At 41.3% G+C, this 20,265-nt stretch overlaps 1 protein-coding gene across 1 annotated transcript in view; it reads right to left on the reverse strand.

Annotated features, from left to right (window-relative positions):
- Positions 1–845: 845 nt before the first annotated feature.
- Positions 846–20,265, reverse strand: part of mettl15 (methyltransferase 15, mitochondrial 12S rRNA N4-cytidine) — a 51,862-nt gene continuing 32,442 nt past the window's right edge. Inside the window, exons 4-6 of the mRNA XM_030094776.1 lie at positions 11,573–11,764; positions 9,070–9,248; positions 846–2,542 (exon numbers count right to left, since the gene is read on the reverse strand). Of these exons, the coding sequence (XP_029950636.1) occupies positions 2,106–2,542; positions 9,070–9,248; positions 11,573–11,764 (808 nt within the window). The 3' untranslated portion in view covers positions 846–2,105. The remainder of the gene's footprint in view (positions 2,543–9,069; positions 9,249–11,572; positions 11,765–20,265) is intronic.

The following is a 20,265-nucleotide window of genomic DNA, read 5'->3' on the forward strand; positions in this document are numbered from 1 at the left end:
CTTGCACGTGTTCGACTCCTGATACGTGATGAACTGGGATTCACAAAGGAGTTGGAGGCAGTAAAATAGAAACAAAGTAACCATAAAATCAAAAGTCACGACACGTCGTATCAGCAGGGACGATATTTTGACATCCCACTGATGTCAAGAGCGAGAGGGAGGGGCGTTCCAACTCCCCGTACGGCTTCATTTCATATTACATTAAAACGGCGGGTAATTTTAGACCCAAGTTGAATGTTACTTGCGCCATTTAGTTTCCAAGGTAACGAGGCGGGTATATTTAGAGAGCACTAAACTGAGACTGAAGAAGAAGAAAAAAAAAAAGTGTTAATAATCTTGATGGAGCAATTACAATTAGTCAAAGTCAAATAGTAAAGATCAAAACAGCTCATCTGCTTACAGTTGAAGGTGAGAGAATGCTCAGGAACAAGCAGCCAGTTCATTCAGCACCGCTCCCGACACTTGCGTCATTCAGTATTTAGTGGCATCACTGATTCACAAGGTACAGTAGAGGTTTGGCTTCGGCTGCTCATCAGGGGAGGTTCAATGAAGATGCGTACGTCAATGACACAACGTGGGGCTTTCGGTTTGTCTTCTGCGACGGGGAGTCGAAACAACCACCTCACATGCACTCCAGCGCTGGCGTGAAGAGCGCACGTGTAAGGGATGGAAGAAGATTCGCCGTTCTTTCAGTGGAACCAGTGAGGATGTGAATGCAACAGTGAGCACATTTTATTATGTGAAAAGTAAACAACACAAAGACCAAGGAAATCACTCCATTTTTAATTAAAAAAAAGACATAAAAAATCACTTTTTTTTCAGGTGAAACCTTAAAATTTGACCAACATTCGTGTGATTTCGTCCTCGCTGTCATGACTCTCCTTTCACTTTAAACAGGTTAAGCTTGGTTTCTACATTTCTATGCAGAGCTCTTGCGCCATTGTGTGAAGGTACACCTGTGTTTGTCGGTGTGTGTGTGCGTCACTCACAGGCAGCAGCAAGTGAGCAGAACCTGACGGAGCGGCGATAAAACAAACTCATCCTGCAAGACGCTGCAGCGAAATGTTTCTCTACAGGCATAAACCAAGGATAAACCGTCTTCACGTGACAAGGATGGAAGCTTCATCTTGACCTTCGGGAACTGCGTATAAAACCAAATCATGCGTCAACAGTCCAGCAGTGCTCAGCGAATGAATCGATACATGAAAAAATTGTGGTAGGTCGACAGATTTACATGGTAGTGACTTCAGTAATAGTTATTTAAAAAATGCTGTTGCATTATTCTGATTGATCTACAGCTGGACTCGACTGAAAATGAAAAAAAATAATAAAAAAAAACTCGGACGATGCTTGATTCCGCACACATTATGGAGACTTGTCATCTTTGTGTGGTTAGATCAAGGTTAGAATCAATAAAGACTCAAGTCTGAAAAATAGAGGCGACAAGATGTTAAAGTTCTAGGTTGTGTGGGAACAGTCGTGGCTCTCCGCCTCAGAAGTATCCAGAAGTTCTTGACACGCCTTCACCTGCCTCCTCCTCCTGTGAAGTGCCAGCTGCTCGGGAAGATCCAGAGGAAACGCGTTCTGTTGGCTCTAGTGACTGAACCACGAGACTGACAGTCGGCTTCGATGCTGGTGTGAAAGCCCCAAAACCAACGAATGCCAATATAAAGAGGAGTAATGTCAGAGCGGGTGTGTGCAGCGCTGCGTGGCTTCTCTGGAAGGTCTCAGAAAAATCACAGATCTATGAAGCTACTTTTAGGTCCTACATTCAAATGTTTAGGCCTCTTAGAAAAGTTTGGTTTTCAGTGCTGTGACAGTTTCTGTTGACACGAATCAAACTCAAAACACTACAAAAAAAAAAAAAAAAACCCAGTGAACTTCAAATGCAGCCAGAGGACAGATTCACGTCTGTCTTGCTTCTTTACAGTGTAAAAACCTGCCAGCAGAAGAATCCAGTGCCGAACAGACATTCTCACTGGCTTCATTTTGGTCAAGTCAATCTGAGGTATTGTCCTGCAGAGAATCCAAGTGGATAATTTTGGTTGAAAAAATAAAAATTGCTAAAGCTCAAACTGAGTCTTGGTGTAATTGCCGTTGCTCAGTCAGTGTCTGAGCGCGGCGGCCCTGAGTTTGGCCGAGCGTCCTCGGGGGTTCTCTCTCACGTCTTCCTTTTCAGGGATGATCACTTTCCTGCGAAGTGGAACCCAGACGGCGTTTCCACCGCCCCTTTCATCACCTGCCAGCTTCTTATCCTTCCTGGAGGCGTGCTTTCTTGGGCTGAAGTGGTCCTGCTCCAAATTAGATAAGTCCTCTCCCTGCAGAAAACGCTTGACCAGTCTGTCTTCCAGTGAGTGGAAGGTGATCACGCAGAGGCGGCCTGCGGGTTTCAGCAGCGTCCGGGCGGCGCGGAGTCCCGCGTGCAGCTCGTTCAGCTCGTCGTTCACAAAGATACGCAGAGCCTGGAAAGTCTTGGTGGCCACGTGGGCGGGCCGGTGGAGCCGGTCTCTACGGGCATGGACGACGGCGGCGGGGAACGACCCTGAAAATGAGAACCAGCAACAGATAAGTGCAATGTATTGGATCATACTGTGACAGAATTTTGTATTATTGTTCAAACTGCATATTTTTGATACAATTTAAAAAAAAAATTAAAATGTTTAAACATTTTATTATAAGAATTTACAAAGCAATAGCAAGGAAGTCGTCGAGGCTGATGTTAAATTACTGAAGTACTCCGCTAGACTGAGAACTTCCCGGAGGCTCTCCACTCAGAGGGAAGTGGGCTTTCAGAACCACGTCCCTCACAGGGTCAGAGGTTAAAACAGCCTGACTCAGACAGGAAACACTCAGTCGCTTCACCAGTGGCCAGAATCAGAGAAACAGAAAGCTCTGAAACAGTGAGTCATAAAAAAAAAAAAAAAAAACCCCAAGAAAATGAAAGATTGGCACAGCAAATCCATTTCAAGTGTTTGATATTCTACAAAGCATGTTTTTGGACATATTTGCTATTAATTTGTTGAAAGCTACATCTTTCGGGTCTTTCGAACCTTGACTGAAGTAACCAGCATATTAGTAATCTGATCTTACTTCAAACCAAAGTCTAAGAAAGTGTTTCTCTGCCTGCTGGCATCTCAGTGTCAGACTGATAAAATCTGTTTTCACCATCGTTCAGCTCCAGCTTAAAACCAACCTCAGAGCCTGAGACAGTGAGGGGTCCCGCCTCACCTATTCCTTATTCCTGCATCTATCCTTCACCAAGAGTCAGTGGTACTCCGTCGTCAGCTTACATATCCAGCACCTACAGAAGACGGATGGATGGATGGATGACTGTGTGTACAAAAAAATAAATCTGACTTGGTGTTTTTCCAGTTATTTTGTCTTTTTCTATTTGATTTATAATCTAATTTTGAAAACATTTTGCTGCAGAAGGGCGAGCTATCACTGTTTTTAGAGTCCATGAGCCAGGTTCTCCACAATTCTTTTCCCCATTGACAAAATATTCAGGTCGACACCTCTGTCCGTCCTCATCCTTCTTCAAGACTTCTTCGGTATTTAATTTAATTGGGTATTGTGTTACATTCAGCTTTTCAATGTCTTTTCGATGTTTTGATGCTGTTTATTTTATCCACGGGATTCTTTGGATCCATCTGCCTTTCGTATTAACATAAGAGTGAATTTTAAAAAAAATCAAACCAAGAATAATTTCAACAGAAAGACAGAAATTCTTTCTTTTTAAAAATTAAAACATACACATTAACTCATTTTCCCAGGAGGTTCACAGAGCATTAAAACCTACAGTATCAGTGAGTGGGGTGGTGGGTAACAACGGCTTTTGTCAAACCAAGTAAAATTGTGAACGTAACTTTGTACCTTTCCTCTTTTTATGCAGTCACCCATAAGCATCAACTTTAAAATCAGGAGAGCCATGTGATTGGGATACTAATCAAGAATATGTTCGTCTGTCCAGTTACATCCTTGTCAAGGAAAAGAAACGTCGTGTCAACGTCACCGATCTACACAGTAAAGACACAATTTCTTCTGAACCAGAAAAAAAAAAAAAAAAAAAAAAAAATCTACGGATGAAGTGGGTTCCTGCCGCACCACTTACCAGTTTCTATACAGCTAATCTACACCTTCATTCTTGTGACGGTCAAAACTCTCATGAAGCCTGATGAGTCCTATGCTCTATGACCTTCAGAGCAAACAGGTGTGATCAATGTGTGAAAAGAAGGTTGGAGAAGCCTGGTGTGGCCGTGGGGCTCAGCGGTGGGGGAGGAGGGCATGAAGCAGACCTCAGGGAAGCCGTGGGGGAGAGGTAAGGAGCAACACCTGTGACTAATAATCATTGATACCCCCTTCCAGCCAGCAGCTGGGGTTTAAATCTATGACGGGCGACGTCAGTTTTGTGTCGGAGGAGGACTCACGGAGAGAGACAGAGTTGCTACACCTGGTGATTTCAATGGTCAGAAGAAAAACAGCCTTCTGGATGAAAACATCAAGCAAGCATCTTCTGCTTGGGAACAGTGGCCAATACGAGTGAAATCATAAAGTTGAAAAAAAAAAAACAACTTAGCGAAAATATCCACAAGGCGCAGTGAGCAGAGCGGCAATGCTCAGCGATGGGTCCATCAGAGGCTCCGTGTGGAGCAGATGGAGGGTGGAGATGGTGTTGATATGGCTCATGTGTCACTAAAATACCCAAGTAAAGAGGCGCCAAATGCCTTTCTTGATCTCCGAAGTTCACAGAACGCCAAGATCAAGTTGAATCGTAGCGTAAAATCACCTCCATCCCAGCTAGAATTACTCTTCCAAATACTGTGGTTGATTCAGATATTGCTCTCTGCTTGGACCCCAATTCATCATCTGGTTTTTATAATAAAGAATAAGTGTGTCAGCTTGTCTCCCCACCATTGGCTTCTTCTTCTTTTTTTTTTTTTAATACTTGTGAATGATTTACACCTGTAGACAATTTTTCATGTCATTCTTTTCACCTTTATGGCGTCTTTGGACCAGGGGAGAGGCCTGTCTCCGATGCACATGTGCATCTATGAGAATCAATGTGCCAGGCAGACAAATGCATCAGTCAGAGCAGATACGTGGAGCGAGGGGGGGGGAAAACTCCACAATTTCAAAAGGAAAGAACCAGAATTTAGTTAAAACCACCGGTGCTGAGGCTGGAACCAGACCTGGATTAGGAGTTAGTTGTGCATGAAGGAAACAGGTTTACGTTTTATGGGGTCCACCAACACAAACGTATCAAACAGGAGACGATTTGACACTCACACGGACCCAGAGAGAGGCTGCACTAAATGGAGAGGCGAGTGATGTGGCATTTCTCCCCTCCTACACTGAACAGCCCAAGGTGTGAGTCACACTGCAATCAATACAATGCCTGCACAGCGAGGACCAGCCCAGGTCTGGTCTCCCCGAGCCCTCTGCTCTCGCTCTAATTCATCTTTCAAAGGTCCTGCAGACTGATCCACGGAGAAGAGGCGAGATTAAGACGTGGACATAAAGGAGATTCCGGTTATTTAAAAAGAACAGCAACACAATGCAGATTTAACATCGCATGGGTCATTTGTGTTGCGTCTCATTTCTCAGCATGCTGTTGGTAGATTAGGAATCTAAACTCCTGATCAACAGCACGCAAGATGACAAGAAAGGCAATATCAGTACAATCAAGACTCCAAACCCGCGGTCCACTGTCATCTCCCTGCAGGAGGACACCTTGTTTGAACCCTCGTGGAGTTTGCGTGTTCTTGGCACTCGCCACTCGCGAGTTTCTAGAAACTGCCCCACAAAGCAAGCTTGTGTTCTGTTTGAAGAATCATCTATGTTCATGAAACACCTGCTCAGCATTTGTGATCATCAATTCAACTTGTCTAACTCAAAACACAGGCTCTGATGTCTCATTTGTTGCTCAACATTAAAAAAAAAAAAGAAAAAAAAAGAAAAGAAGTCATGCCTAATTAACAGAGTTCATGGAGAGTTTTTGAGGTTCTTTATATAATCAGCAATTCTGTCTGAAACAAAAAGATTAAACAGAATGATGACAAACTTAGGGTAATAATGAAAAGTCGGTCCAGTTTAAACTTAAAAATTAATTCAAGAATAATTACACATAAAGCTGCAGAATGTCACGTTATCTGTTCTGTAATAAACACTGTAAATGGTAAACGTGCTTTTCCACGGCCAGTATTAACCCGTTCACACACAGCGGAGGTGCAGACCGCCATCCAAGGTGATCGAGCTCCATGGAGACCTAACTGTGCTTCGCCGTCTTGATGGGGGGGATCAAACATTAGGAGACGACCCGCTTTACAAACTGAGCCCCAGCTGCTCCGAGCGCTCGTGAATCATCCAGCATCAACAGGCCAGCTCCAGTCCAAAGGCTCCAAATCACTGCTGCTGTTGTTCAACTGTCTAATCAAGAGAATATCTCAGCTTCAAGTGTACTATTCAGACAATATTATCCTCATTATGTACCTGTTTAAACACAGAGTGTGCTGACAAAGAAAACCAACACAACACAAGCTGAGAAAGCATTTCAGTGAGAAATTCCCACATGTGAATGGCACTGACCCTAAATCCGCTGTTTGACCCGGTGACCAGGCTACAGTCAAGGTTTACTCTTATTGAATTATTGTTTTCCTGCGAGCTGGTATTAAAACTGGTTTTGGTGTGAATCTGCCATTCGCACTCAGCCAAGGAATGTTTCGAAACAAAAGAAGCATCGCGCTGTAACGCCGCTGAATTGTCACAGATGGACGGGTGTCTCTGCAGGTCTTTGCAAAGCCACCAGCTGATCGGGTCGCGTCAGTTCAGCACTCAGACTCTTCTAGTTAAATTTTAATTTATCAAGACTCGCTCCTAAATCAGGACCTCCAGCATCCAAGCGAGGATCTTTTAGAGAGAAAATGTAATAGTTTACTGTAACTTCGGCATGTAAACGGAGAGCTAATTAATGTAATATTCTACACAGTACTACTTATTTTTAAGAGGCACATGAACAATCTCATATGAGCATGAACGACATTCTGTGCAGCCGTAGACCCATTCCCTTTGGGTTTTCAGCAATTCCCAATACTTTTACCAATATACTATTCAGATTAAAATAAAGTTAAAGAGCAGTTTTGTTTTGTTTTGTTTTTCCCACCAGCTACAGGTTTCGACTGTGATTTGCTTTTTCTATTTTCAATCGTAAGTCAGAATACGTAGGTTTACAGGTTTATATTATCCTGGTAGATTCAACATGTTTGACTGATTCTCTAATATAGAAATTAAAATCAACAAATACACATAAACAGCTACGGTAAAAACAGTTCAAAGGTAAAAAGAGAAAGAAGAGTCTTCAAATTAAAGGTTTTTAGCTGCTTTTCCTTTTTTAGGTCATAACAGAAAGCTGCATCGCACTGTTTCATTCTGTTTATGATTTATCACAGGAACATCCAACAAAACAGCATTTGAAGATTTTTTTTTTTTTAAGTAGGGATTAATATATATTCAATTAGAAGTTTATGAGAGGACTAATCCATGGGGAGATTTATAAGCAGTTAAAATAATGCTATAAATCCTTAAATGAGCCAGGCAGCCATTGCAAGGATGCTAAAGCAGGTGTTTTATACTCTCTCCTTCCTGTTTACGTTCTTACTTTCACGGCTGAATTATGGACAAGCTGTAATAGATCAATAGTTATATATATGGTAGAGCTGCCAATAAGGCATTACCACAGTGCAGCACGGATTCGTTTCCTAGCATCACGCTGCTTTAAGAACAGTTGATCATGTTCCCCGGTTCTCCAAAATTAGTAAATTTAACTTGATACAAGCGCCACAGGTTCAAAAGGTGTTTAATTTGTTCTTTTTAAGACTTTCCTCCACTTTTCACCCCCCCACCGTATCGACAGTGGAGATAGCTGCAGTGCACAGCTGGTGTGGAACATGTGTATGCTGTGCATACGATCACTGTACAACCTGTGATTGTTTCCATGAATCCCCATTTTGTGAACTCGTTCATGAAATGGTGCTTCTGAGTACGAGCGAATGCAAAAGTTTTCGTTATCTGTGCAAAAAAATCCAGTTGAAATCATACCTCGTCTGCTGCATCACTTCTTCTTCACTCGGTTTTATTCAAAAATATGAGAAAGGAAAAAAAAACAACCCAAAAGGGCTCTTTTTGTAATGTCTCAATACCACACACACACACACACACACACACACACACACACACACACACACACACACACACACACACACACACACACACACACACACACACACACACACACACACACACACACACACACACACACACACACACACACACACACACACACACTCCCCTGTATATTTTCCCTGCCAGTGCTGCAGTTGGTCACAGATCTCCCTCTGGAACTTTCTCGAATCAAGACCTCTTGGATTGTTCTGAATCAACATTGGTGGCGACTGGCTTTGCTCTTCAAAAAAGATCAAACAGCTGCTCTTACTCACACCTGTTCTCCCAGGGTGACACTGACGCAAACGCCGCTCGGTGCGGCAACTGTTGCAAACACGTCTCACTCATTCAGCAGCACAATCCGGGAGTCATAAATCTTCAAGAACAACGAAGAAAACAATCTGCAAAGACAAATAATCCGTCCTCCGTTTCACGCATGAGTGTGTCGTGTCGTGCGTGTGTGTGGGTGTTTGTGTTTGTGTCAGGTAAAAAAGAAGAAGAGGGAAAGAAAAAAAAAAAAAAGAGAAGCCGTGTGGAGTCAGAGAGACGAGTGACTGCATGTGCCATACTGTTTTCAAGGCATTAGCCACATTCTGCTTCAGACACCTCCGTCTCTGTCTGTGTCTCATCTGTGTCTCTCATCTCGAAGGCAGGTGTGGAAGAAAGACACCCAAACCAGGGGGGGGGAGGAGGAGGAGGAGGAGAGGATGATGACTGAGATCACAAAGCACGTAATTTTCTGAGACACACATGTCCCACCGGGAGACAGCCTTAATAACCGCACTCGTGTTTTATTTTCCCTTACAGCCTCCTGAAAGCTGCGGGGAATTAATCAGGGTAGTGCCGAGCTACCTGCCACCACGCTGGCCAGCTGCTGCGTCCGGGTGATGGGGTTGACACGGCGTGCCTCCACAATGGCTGAAGCTATTTTCCTGGCGTGTCTCTCTTCCCCGTATGCGGCGAGGATGGATGCGAGAGCCTGTTGATCTAAGGTATTCACAACGTCAGCAGCGCGGGGCATGTCGGGGTACCTACGCACAAAGAGAAGCCCAATTAAGCTGCTTGACGTCATGTCCTTGCTGACAGTGGCGAATCCTGACAACTCTGAGATACAGCTGAAAACCTTTATGGCTGACGGTTATGAATAGAATGATTGTGAGAGAAGGAGAGGAGCGACGCAGGTTGTGCAACTGCTCATAAATGAGTTATCTTATCTGGCTGCTTTGCACATTATACTGACATTGTCAAGTGATTTAAATTTATCACTGGAAACACTGAAAACGCATCACATGTCTGCATATTACTATATGATAACATCAAGCTGGACTTACAATACATTTGTGTCTTCAATCATGTTTTAGATTAAGATGTTGCATTTTAATGATCAGCATTGGAGTGTTTTTTTTTTTTAAATAAAAATAATGGCATGAAAAATGATCCATGAATGTTATTTTGACTGTGAGGCTGTTTGCTCAACACTGGTTTGCAGAAACAAAAAAACCCCACAGAAGTGGAACAGAGTCAAATGTGGGCAAAATTGTACAATTCAGAGCAGAATCATTCAAAATGAGATTTTTTTTTTCGAGCATGTTTATAAATGTGAATAATCTAGACAGTTACGGAGACAACCAAAGCCAGAAAATCCACCTATAGCCATAATTTTACAACACATGAAGTCAGTAAGAACGGCTTTTGTCATTATGGCTTCTGTTAATGTTAATGGACATACATGACAGCAAGAGAACATTTTGTCCTAAAGGGTGTGAGTGAAACGGCATCATGGGTGAGCAAGGGTCACCGAGGCACAGGGTCCCATGTAGGCAACACCTCAAAACGTAAAGGAATCTGTTGCTAAAAGTCTCAGTTCCAGCTGCCCGAGTGGCCAAACTTCAAGTCCATGAGAGTGCAGGGCTGTTTCTCTGCTGCAAATGTTGCGCCGCTCTGAATATTATGCAGTTGGTCACTGATGTGACTGAAACTAAACCCGGTCCAAACGTAAAGCCCTGATGATGTTTATCTTTTATGAAAATATTACGTTCCTCCTTTTTGTAGCAAGGGTCTTCAGTTATTTACATGTATATTCACACTTTTAAAGAAGCCATCTTTTTGTCCTGATGTTCCACTTTACACAACATGCTAAAAAAAGTCTTAATGTGGCAATCTGAATTACGTCATAACTATGAACACGTAAGGAAGTTTCTGTTTTGCTGTTAAGCTGGCTGAGATGTCATTGACATAAATAGATGGATGATATGAATGGAAAAGCAGGGTTGACATGAAATAAGACAGAGGTTCTGTCTTTGTTGTCAAACTTACATGTTTTCTATGACCATTCCAATCCGATGGTTACAAACTACATTTGTTCAACATGTGGCATCGTGTTTCCTCATTTGCTACTAAAATGGGAACAGGCACAAAAATGAGGCTCGAAACTATATTTAAACTGAAAGAAACTTCATTATTTTGTCAAATCCAACACATAACCAGTTTTCTCTTGAAATAATGAAGGCTGCTGTGTTCTCCAGCCTTGCCCCTGCACAGAGATTTTGCCAGATATTTTAAAAGTTTTTATTGATATTTTGCATACTTTAAGTGGTTTGATTTTTTTCTTTCTATCTTCAGATTTTTAATTAGGGAGCATTTATCTACAATCATTTTGAACATTTTTTTTTTTTTTTAACAGGCTGGTGAACTTTAGCCCTTCTAAAATAATATTTCCATACTCAGTCGTGACTAACCTATTACTAATTACCTAACTGGTTGAAAATACTCCTGCAGTGCTGATTCTTCAGTCTAGTGTTGTCACCGTATTTACTTTTTAGAAATGTGTTACTGCCGTTGAATGCTCAATGTCCTCATTTTCTTCTTGAAATGATTATAACTCTTGATCTGAAACATGACATGTGCCTCTTGTGGGAGGAGCCAGACTTTCAGAGGGGCGGTCATTGTTTGCAAAGAATTCACGATGGTAAAACTTTCAATTCAAATCTTAAAACACAATTTCATTGATGAAGTTACTGTCGGAGCGCTTGAAAAATTTAAAAAAAATTATAAAATGAGCTTCAGTGCAAAAACCAGAAGTATAACAGGTGCAACGTTTGCAGACTATATTTGAATATTTCAATTTGAAAGCATCTGACTTTTTCCTTTTTATTTCCTATAGATGCAAACAGTCGTACATCTCATTACGTAGGTTGTGTGATAAGAAAATAAAGATATTAACCCGTGTGCATGATTTCTTCGCAGCTGCTTTGTTGTTGACTCACTCATTATTGCACATTGTTGCACCAGTGGCTCTGATTATACATCCAGCACCTGCAAACACTCCAGCAGCTGTGTGAAGCCCGTCTCTTACCTCTCGCCGTCCATTCTCATATCCAAGGGACCATCCTTGCTGAGGGCGAAGCCTCTCTCCGCCTGATCCATCTGCATGGAGGAACAGCCAGCGTCCAACAGGACGGCATCAATGCTGCCTGGCTTAATGCTCATGTTAGACAGCAGGGCTTCAAGCTCGCTGAACCGGCCGAGCAGCGGCTTCACACGGCCGCTGGAGGACAAGGGACAGAAAAATGGTTGCACAATTAGACATATATGCCACACAAGGCTTCCATATGAGAAGCAGCATTAAAATACCAACAGATTTAATTGGATTCATGCATCTTTACATAGATTTGTTTTTGTAATAAGTTTGTCAAGTGACAGCAAAAATATACACAGTTGCATAGTAATTTTCTGACCAAACAGAAAACAGGTTGTGTTCATGCTTTTGGTTCTTCAGCTTCAGCTGAATTACAATCCGAGCCACCACTGAGGTGTAGTGTGAGGATAGTGAGCAGCAAACACTCTTTTTTTTTTTTTTTCTGTTCTTTCTTTTTCACCTCATTCAACCTCAAGCAACGACAGCTACTGAATAGGAATGATAAACAAACTCCCACCTTCAATTTGTCGAACATAAAGACACATAGAATTTCGAAGCATAAGCCCCATTTAACTTCCCACAGGTCAGGGTAATTTAAAGTAAATGTTTTGGCGCAGAAACGCGATTCATTGGTAAAAACACATTAGCCGGAGTAGCTTTCGTGTGAGCCTCTGAAAAATAACCTTTTTTTTTTTTCCCCTTCAGGAAGGAAGCAACTGCTTGTGAAAACCTTTTGAGATCCTTCTAAGACTGTGTACTCACTTCCACATGCACGAATGGCGAGATCCTCAAGCCACATTCATGCATTTTTCATGTGACCTTTTAACATTGTGTAAACAAGGATGTTGGCAGAAGAGAGCAACAGGAGTTAGCAGCTATACATTGAGGGCAGGAGGTCTTCTGCAGCCCTCTTCACCAGCGCCTTTCTACAGATGAACGTTGATTGTTTTTTAAATCAATAAATCAGTGTATTGACAAAGATCTGAAAAACTGATTTTTGTTTTTAATGGCAAAAGTAAAAAAAAAAACAACAACTAAAAAAAAAACTGTGTTCTCTTCATACCCACAGCTACAAAGTATCTTAGCCCACCATTTCAGTGTAGAAGCTGAAGTCACAGGCTTTATATCTCAGTGAGAGACCAACCTCTGCTGACTGATGCATTTCACGACTCAGGGATAATAAAAAACATTCGCTGTGGCCAAAATGTCTCAGAAAAATCCAAACTCACCGTTGATATGTCAGCAACAAAAAAGACATATTCGTTGGCATTCAGAACATTTAATTAGTGGCATGCATTTCTGTTTCTCGGCAAACAGGCATTTCACTATGAAGCCACAGAGCCATTATTATTACAAAGTGAATCAAAATGTTTGGATACGTATGCTCCTGGATCATTATGCTACATCAAGGACAGACAACTCTGATTGTTGAAAGGCCTGCAAAGGCCGCCAGACTGGATCTACCTGAATGATTTATGAGAATCATAGTGGCTTATCTGAGGAAAAGGACTATTTTTTGTCCCTTTTTCAAAAAAAAAAAAAAAAAATATATTAATTTGGTAATATTTCTTCCTATTTCTTCTAACTAATGATATGATGATCACAGAAGGCATGAAAATAAGTTGTACTACACAATGAAATGTGTATTGCTTGTGTAAGATTTGAAGAATTTGCATAATTAATGACAAAACATAACATTTCTGCTTTCTGCTTCTCACATATTGACATTGACGTGGTCGAAAATCACATTTAACTCCAAGTGGTGCACCTGATTGTAAAAAAAAAAAAAAAAACTCCTGATATTGCAGAATTAATATAAACAACTACAAGTACAGTGGATGGAAAATGATACATGGAATCTGTTTTTCCACATATAAAACTGAAATGTGTCACATCATGTAAAAGCATTCATTCTCTTACTCTGTAACCAAGTACCGTCAGAAAACACCTCATTGGTGCATAGAGTTGGCTAATCTCAGTATGTAAATGCAGCAGCTCAGACGTCCATGAGAGGATATATGTGAGCAAATGGTATCATCATCATCATCACCATCATCATCATTATCAGAAATAAAGTTAAGGAGAAGATTAAAGTAGGGTTAAGTTATAAAAAAAAAAAAAAAAAAAAGAATATATGTCCCAACCTTTGAATATTTCACTGAGCCCGGTGCACTCTGTTTTTCTGTTTTCCAAAACTGGAGAGAATACGGTGAACTGCAAACCGACCGAGACACAGTTGTCCACCTAAACTCACAGGCTGGGCAAGGAGAGCATTAGCCGGAGAAGCGGCCGACAGGCCCGCGGTACCTCTGGAGAAGCGGCAGAGATCCACAGCTCAGGTGGGATCATCTGTTCATGGGGTAACTGTTCTGTACTCAACAAATCAGGCCTTTATAGACAAATGGAAAAGTGGAAGATAAAAGGCATTATTGACCGACAGGGACACAGCAGACATGTGCAGGAAGGTTCTCTGGCCAGATGAGACCAGAATCAACTATTTTTGGACTTAATGTAAAACGCTATGTGTGGCAGAAAAAAACCAGCAGCACACATCTCCTTGAACCCTGAACCCTGAACACACCATCCTCACTGTGACACATGGCGGTGGCAGCATCATGCGGTGAGGATGCTTCTCTTCAGGAGGGACAGACGGCCGACAGATTCGAAGGGAAGATGGATGAAGCCGAATACAATCTTGGAGGAAAACCTGTCAGAGTCTGCAAAAGACTTCAGACTGTGGTGGAGGTTCACCTTCCAACAGGGCGGCGACTCTAAACATGCAGTGAGAGCTACAATGGAAAGGTTTTGATCAAAACATATCCATGTGTTGGAATGGACCAGTCAACGTCCAGACCGTCATCCAATTGGAATCTGTACTGTGAAGAGCAATGGGCAGAAACATCAGTTTCCAGATGTGCAAAGCTGCTACAAACATTCTCCAAACACAAAGTATTGAATTTGGGTGGCACGAATAGTTCTGTATAACACACTTTTGAGTTTTTTTATTTACAAAAAATACATGAAAACCATCTATCATTTTCCTTCCACTTCACAATTATGTGGGTCATTGTGTTGGACGTCCACATAAAATCTGTCTTACATTTGTGGTTTCTTTATTACAACTTCCTATTTACCTTTAATTGATTGTTACTGCAGGCCATCTTAACAAAAAAAAAAAATTGTTTTTCTATGATGTTGTTCTACTGTATAATTAACTCAAACAGTATCACTAAAACACTCATCTCGCGTGCGTAAACCTCGCAGTAATACCTGCTAACACTGTCTGATTTGTGTTGAATCTAAATATCTCTCTCTTCAAATGGCGGCAACGCACTTCCTAATGGCTCGTTAAATCTGATCTCTCACCATCTTTGAAGCAACTTGCAACCTGTGCTCAGACTGAGTCACTGCTCCCAACACATAAACCTCCATCTGGAGGAGAAGGCTTGTTGATTCGTGTATGCCTACCATGTGTAAGTAAGACCATGAAATGCACTCCCTGCTCATCAAAAACTGCTAATTCTCGGCCCGTTGCTCTTCTGACGATCAGATTAGACTCCTGAAGAGCATGAGGAGGTAAATCTTACTGTTGATGTGGGTTAATGTTGTTCCAAATATGAAACCCTGCAAACCGGAGCCCGACAAAACGATCTGCAGCGTATTCATTTCTTTTATAGGCATACGTCAGCATCGGGTCACTATCTGGTCAGCAAGCACACATAACAAAACATGTTTGCCAGGCTTGACATTTCGTTTATGGAGTTTACATGTTTCCTCTGTTCCAGTGTGGGTTTTCTCTTCAAGCACTCCGGGTTATTCAGGCAGTACAAAGACTTTCGAGTTGGGTTAATTAGAGACTCTAATGTGGCCGTGGGTGTGAAGGTGTTGGATGATTGTCTCTGTGTGTTAGCTATGTGATGAAAAGGTGCACAGAATGTACTCTGCCCTTTACACAATGTCAGCTGGTACAGCATCGACTCCAACCTCCACAGGCCAGGGAGGAGAGGATGGGCGGGCGGGTGGATGGATGGATGGATGGATGGATGGATGGATGGATGGGTGGATGGTGTTGATGTGATCTTGAGGATTCTGTTGATGACTTAAGACAGTATTTTAGTGACTGACACCTTTAGACTGACCTTTTCTTGAAATATAAAATACTCCTTCACTCAACTTTAAACTTTGCCTTTTTTTTTTTTTTTTTTTTTAATTCTTTTTGCGTTTATTCCTCCTCCTTTTAAGATTAACTGGGGCTGTTTTCAGTAAGAACACAAATTGGCAGGCCCTCTATTTCAAAACCCACTGCGGACAAAATACCAAGGGAGGACCTCACCCACGCTGCCAGGGCCTTCCTCTGCCTCGCCGTTGTAATTCACTATCCTGCACACTGATTAATTTGCTGGAAAATCTATAGTAAAGGCTTTGTTGTTTTCCCTCATCACCTGCACAATTGCGTTCTGCTTCTTCCTCCTCAGGAGCGCTCCACCCACTGTCTCCACTTTTTACATTTGGCTGTATTTCAAAGTTGCAATGAAATTTGTTTTAATGTCTCATTCCTCAAAATCTTGCAAAAATGTCTACTGTTCTATTTTTGACATGTTTGTTTTTTCTGTTGGAGTTTATAAAGCAATGTGTAGGGTCCAAATCTTCACAGATGATTAAACAATGGGTTGTTAATAATGCTACAAATAATCTCTAACATAGAGTAATAATTCCAGTTTTGGCCATGAGCCAACAGGAGGCTGACGCAACATTAAATTTCAAGTAAAACCTATTAATTATTAGTTAGTTTTCTGTACATCTGATGATGTGAAATCTTGAAATGTGTTTAAGGTTGCAATCTTGCAGCGAGCTACTGTAACACAGTTCTAGCATGACAACCAAAGTTGACATTTCTGTCCCATCAGATCCTCAAAATCACCTTTCAACTATTAGAAATTGCGTTTTCCCTCAGTGGCCACTCACTCAGGTGATGAACATGCCTTCCACTACACACTGCAACTTCCTGTACAACATGTATTTTTTTGCAAGCCACAGAAGGATTTAAAAATATGCAAAACAGTTACATAACATTTTTAAATTATTAACTTCTTTATGTGGCTTAGACACAGACTTGGAAATATAAATGTCTTATGTAAGGTCTTATATTATTAAAGAGGACAAGTTTCAGTGGTGTATGTGCTGAGGTTCAAGTGTGGGCTCATAATTGCTTAAGAGATCTGAGCTATTTTTAGTTGTAGCACCCTACGACATTGTGCAATTTTTTAAATTTTTTAATTTTTTTGTTATTGTGGGATTTCGGTGCATCTGCCTGACGCTGAGCAGGATTTTCCCTAAACTGACGCACCCTCGAAAGCTTTACAGATTAAATCACGAGATGATTTTGTTGATATGTATATATACATATACATACATACATATATATATATATATATATATATATATATATATATATATATATATATATATATATATATATATATATATATATATATATATATATATATATATATATATAAAAAACAACGTGAAGTGTAAGTCAACAATCAGGAAAACCAAGTCCACCGAACTAAAATACACAAAAAACGTTACCGCAGAGATAACTGACTTGTGGCGGCCAAACGTTCATAGCGACGTCGCTTTTTGATCCTTCGATGTCGGCTCTTCAGATCACTGGGAAGCAGAATTCACCAAGTGTTGGATTGTACACCCACTAATAGGGAACATGCTGGGTTAAACTAGTTTTGATGTGTTGCAACAGTCATCATTATATTTTCTATCTGCTACCAATGACATCGGTCTGTGTGTCCTGTCCAGAGTTTTACCTTCGTCTGAGCTACAGCACATGATTAAAACTTTGAATGATTCAGCAATAAAAGGGATGGAGATAAATTAAACGGCTGATTGGTGCTCCTCTCAGCCTTGCTGTGAAGTTTACACCCCTCCAGTTTCATGTGACATTCTAAAATATGGAACGGACCCTCACGTTTCTCTGAGGACTACCTGAGATGACTTTGGAAGTGAACTTCAACTCTTCGTATTTTACTCCCCTGCTATGTCGCGCTCCTTTGTCTCTGATCTGTAGGTTTCTAAAATACATTCATAGAGCTTTCAGCTTTCAGCAGAAGCTAAAACATTTTTCAGATTTCATGGTCTTCGGGTCAGGTTGTACTGCCCTGCGAGAGTTTACAAAGAATCATTGATTTCCATTCTTCATTGTATGCAATCAATTGAGTTGTCTGCAAAATCACCTTAATGTTGTCTGTGGACACATGGTACGTCAGGTCAGATTCAAGGTGCCTCGGTGCTTTGTTCTGTGAAGAAGAGCATTTCAGCTATGCTTTTAGAAAGCGCAGCACTGCAATACGTCTGTCATATCTGGTTTACTTCAGCGAGATTGAAATGTTCTCTGTGCTCTGAAGTGCTCTTCTTTGACACGCTCTCTTATTTCCTAACACAAAGAAACAGCTCGAAAAGTATCAACAATTGTTCGACATGCAGCCTGAACGGTTTCTTATTAATTGTGCAGAGGTGCACAAAAACGTCTGCAGAGCTTCTGAACCAGCCAAAGCGCTCAGCAGACAATAGAGTTGAGGTTTGAGAATATATGAAGAAGTGTGGCCTTTAAAAACTTCGATAAAAATGATCTTTTCAGTAATTTTTCAGAAGGAAATGGAAAAAAAATCTGTCTAAAAAACATGGATCGGAAAATACAACAAACCACTGATTTAAGATTTTATCAAGCCTGTTTTAACTGCGATCTATTAGAAATGATAAAGCCATGGTGTAATTAAGTCTGATGCAGCAGCACAAGGTTTACTTTGCATAAAACATAGTATTTTTTAGCACACCACTCCCTGCCTTAACATTAGCGTTTGTCCATCTGGAGATGGAGAGTACACTCTGTGAGGACACGAGGAACCTTCGCTGCAGCCTCAGCCTGGGCGCATGCTCACTCAACATCATGCTGCCTCTTCACAAATCAAGCCTGAAATATTCCCTTGTGTTGACCTGCTCAGTTCCTTTACCTGCGTCACTGAAGTCTAAGACAAGATGCTGATTGATTGCTTTCAGCAGGGGAGCAGTGATGAAAATATCTACAGTCCAGAGAAGAGAAATAAAAAGAAGTGGAAGGATACAAACAGAGAGACAGAGGCCAGTCTTTAAAATTGTTTTTCTCTCTCTCTCTCTCTCTCCAAATTACCTCGGTTGACCTGAAGACGGTTATCAAAGCTCTCCCTGTGGCTTATTTGTTCTCTATTAAAGCTACAGGAATGCTGTGAATTTATAACTAAAAGGCTGTGAACTCACTTGTGGCCTTGCCATCATTGCTTACAAGTGTTTCCTCTAATTGATCTGTAATAGTCTCTGCTGCTTCTCCACTTAAAAAAAAAAAAATCATCATCTTCACCTCCCGTTTTTTTTTCTTTTTTTTTTTTCCTTTTCTTTTAAAGCTCTCTGAATAATCAAGAAACGTTACGTCACGGACAACCAATGTTTCCAGATATGGAAATAAACACCTCCCTGGACGTCGTCTGTGACGTGTGACTGACTGATTGAGGCTATTTCACGTCTACTCGGAACTGACGACTTGGCTTGTGCTTACTAATCAATCGAAACACTGTTACACAATAAAACCAGCAACAGACAACACGCAATGGAAGAGCAGAGCAAGACAATTAAAGGTTTCATTAGTGTTTATATTTCTCAGACTGCAAGAGAAAATTGCATCAAAAGAAAAAAAAAAAAAAAAGGAAAAAGACACTTTTGTTTGTCACTTGCCTGTACGCTGAAGATAAACATGTCAGTAAACATTCCTCACAAGGTTTATAAAGTTTTCATTTGGCTTTCTGGAGGTGGTTGCTAAGACAATGCAAAATGAGACTTGAAATGAGACTCGTGGTGTGGTTTGGATTTAGCGTGGCGTTATTTTTGAGTGTTTTAGGCAGGGTTTAGTCTTAGATATGAGCACATTTTTAAAGCATGACAAGATTTTGACTGTCAAAGATTATTCAGTGGATGCAAACAATGCAAATAAAGACAGAAACGAGAAGAGACCAGGGTGATGCAAAACAAAAACTTGTCATTCCCTCATCAATGTGTTGCGGCAGAAGCTGTCTGAAGATCTGTGACCTCTAAACCAGGCATGTCAAACACATGGTAGTCGGGGGTCCAGATGGAATGGGATCGTCGGTCTCCATGAAAACTTACGGGTACTTATGCAGTACCAAAAGCAGCCACAGGGGGCAGTGTTGAGATGTGAAATGAATAAGAAATGCAGGATGCTCTCGAAGAGCAGCTGTGTGAGACCTCGAGGTGTTTAATGGACTCACGGACCAACGCAACCTGCAGTGCTCACTGAAAGTTTCTCTCTCTCAACATGAACATGAGCACTACCTCCAGTTGCCTCACTCGTGGTTGCCATTGCCTTCCTTCTTTTTGCCTTTGTTGTTGTGGTCCTCTATTGCTTTAACATTTAAAGCTTGGACAAACATCAGCGGACAATCACTGACAGCCAACCAGAGTTAGCATAACGTGTGACCAGCGAAATGCTTTGTGAGCTGATGAGTGGCGCTCGTGCTTTCGGCATCTCTCCACTACCATAAAAGCAGCAGTGCTGTTTGGGAAAA

The sequence above is a fragment of the Salarias fasciatus genome, chromosome 1, assembly GCF_902148845.1.
Source record: "Salarias fasciatus chromosome 1, fSalaFa1.1, whole genome shotgun sequence".
Lineage (NCBI taxonomy): Eukaryota > Metazoa > Chordata > Actinopteri > Blenniiformes > Blenniidae > Salarias > Salarias fasciatus.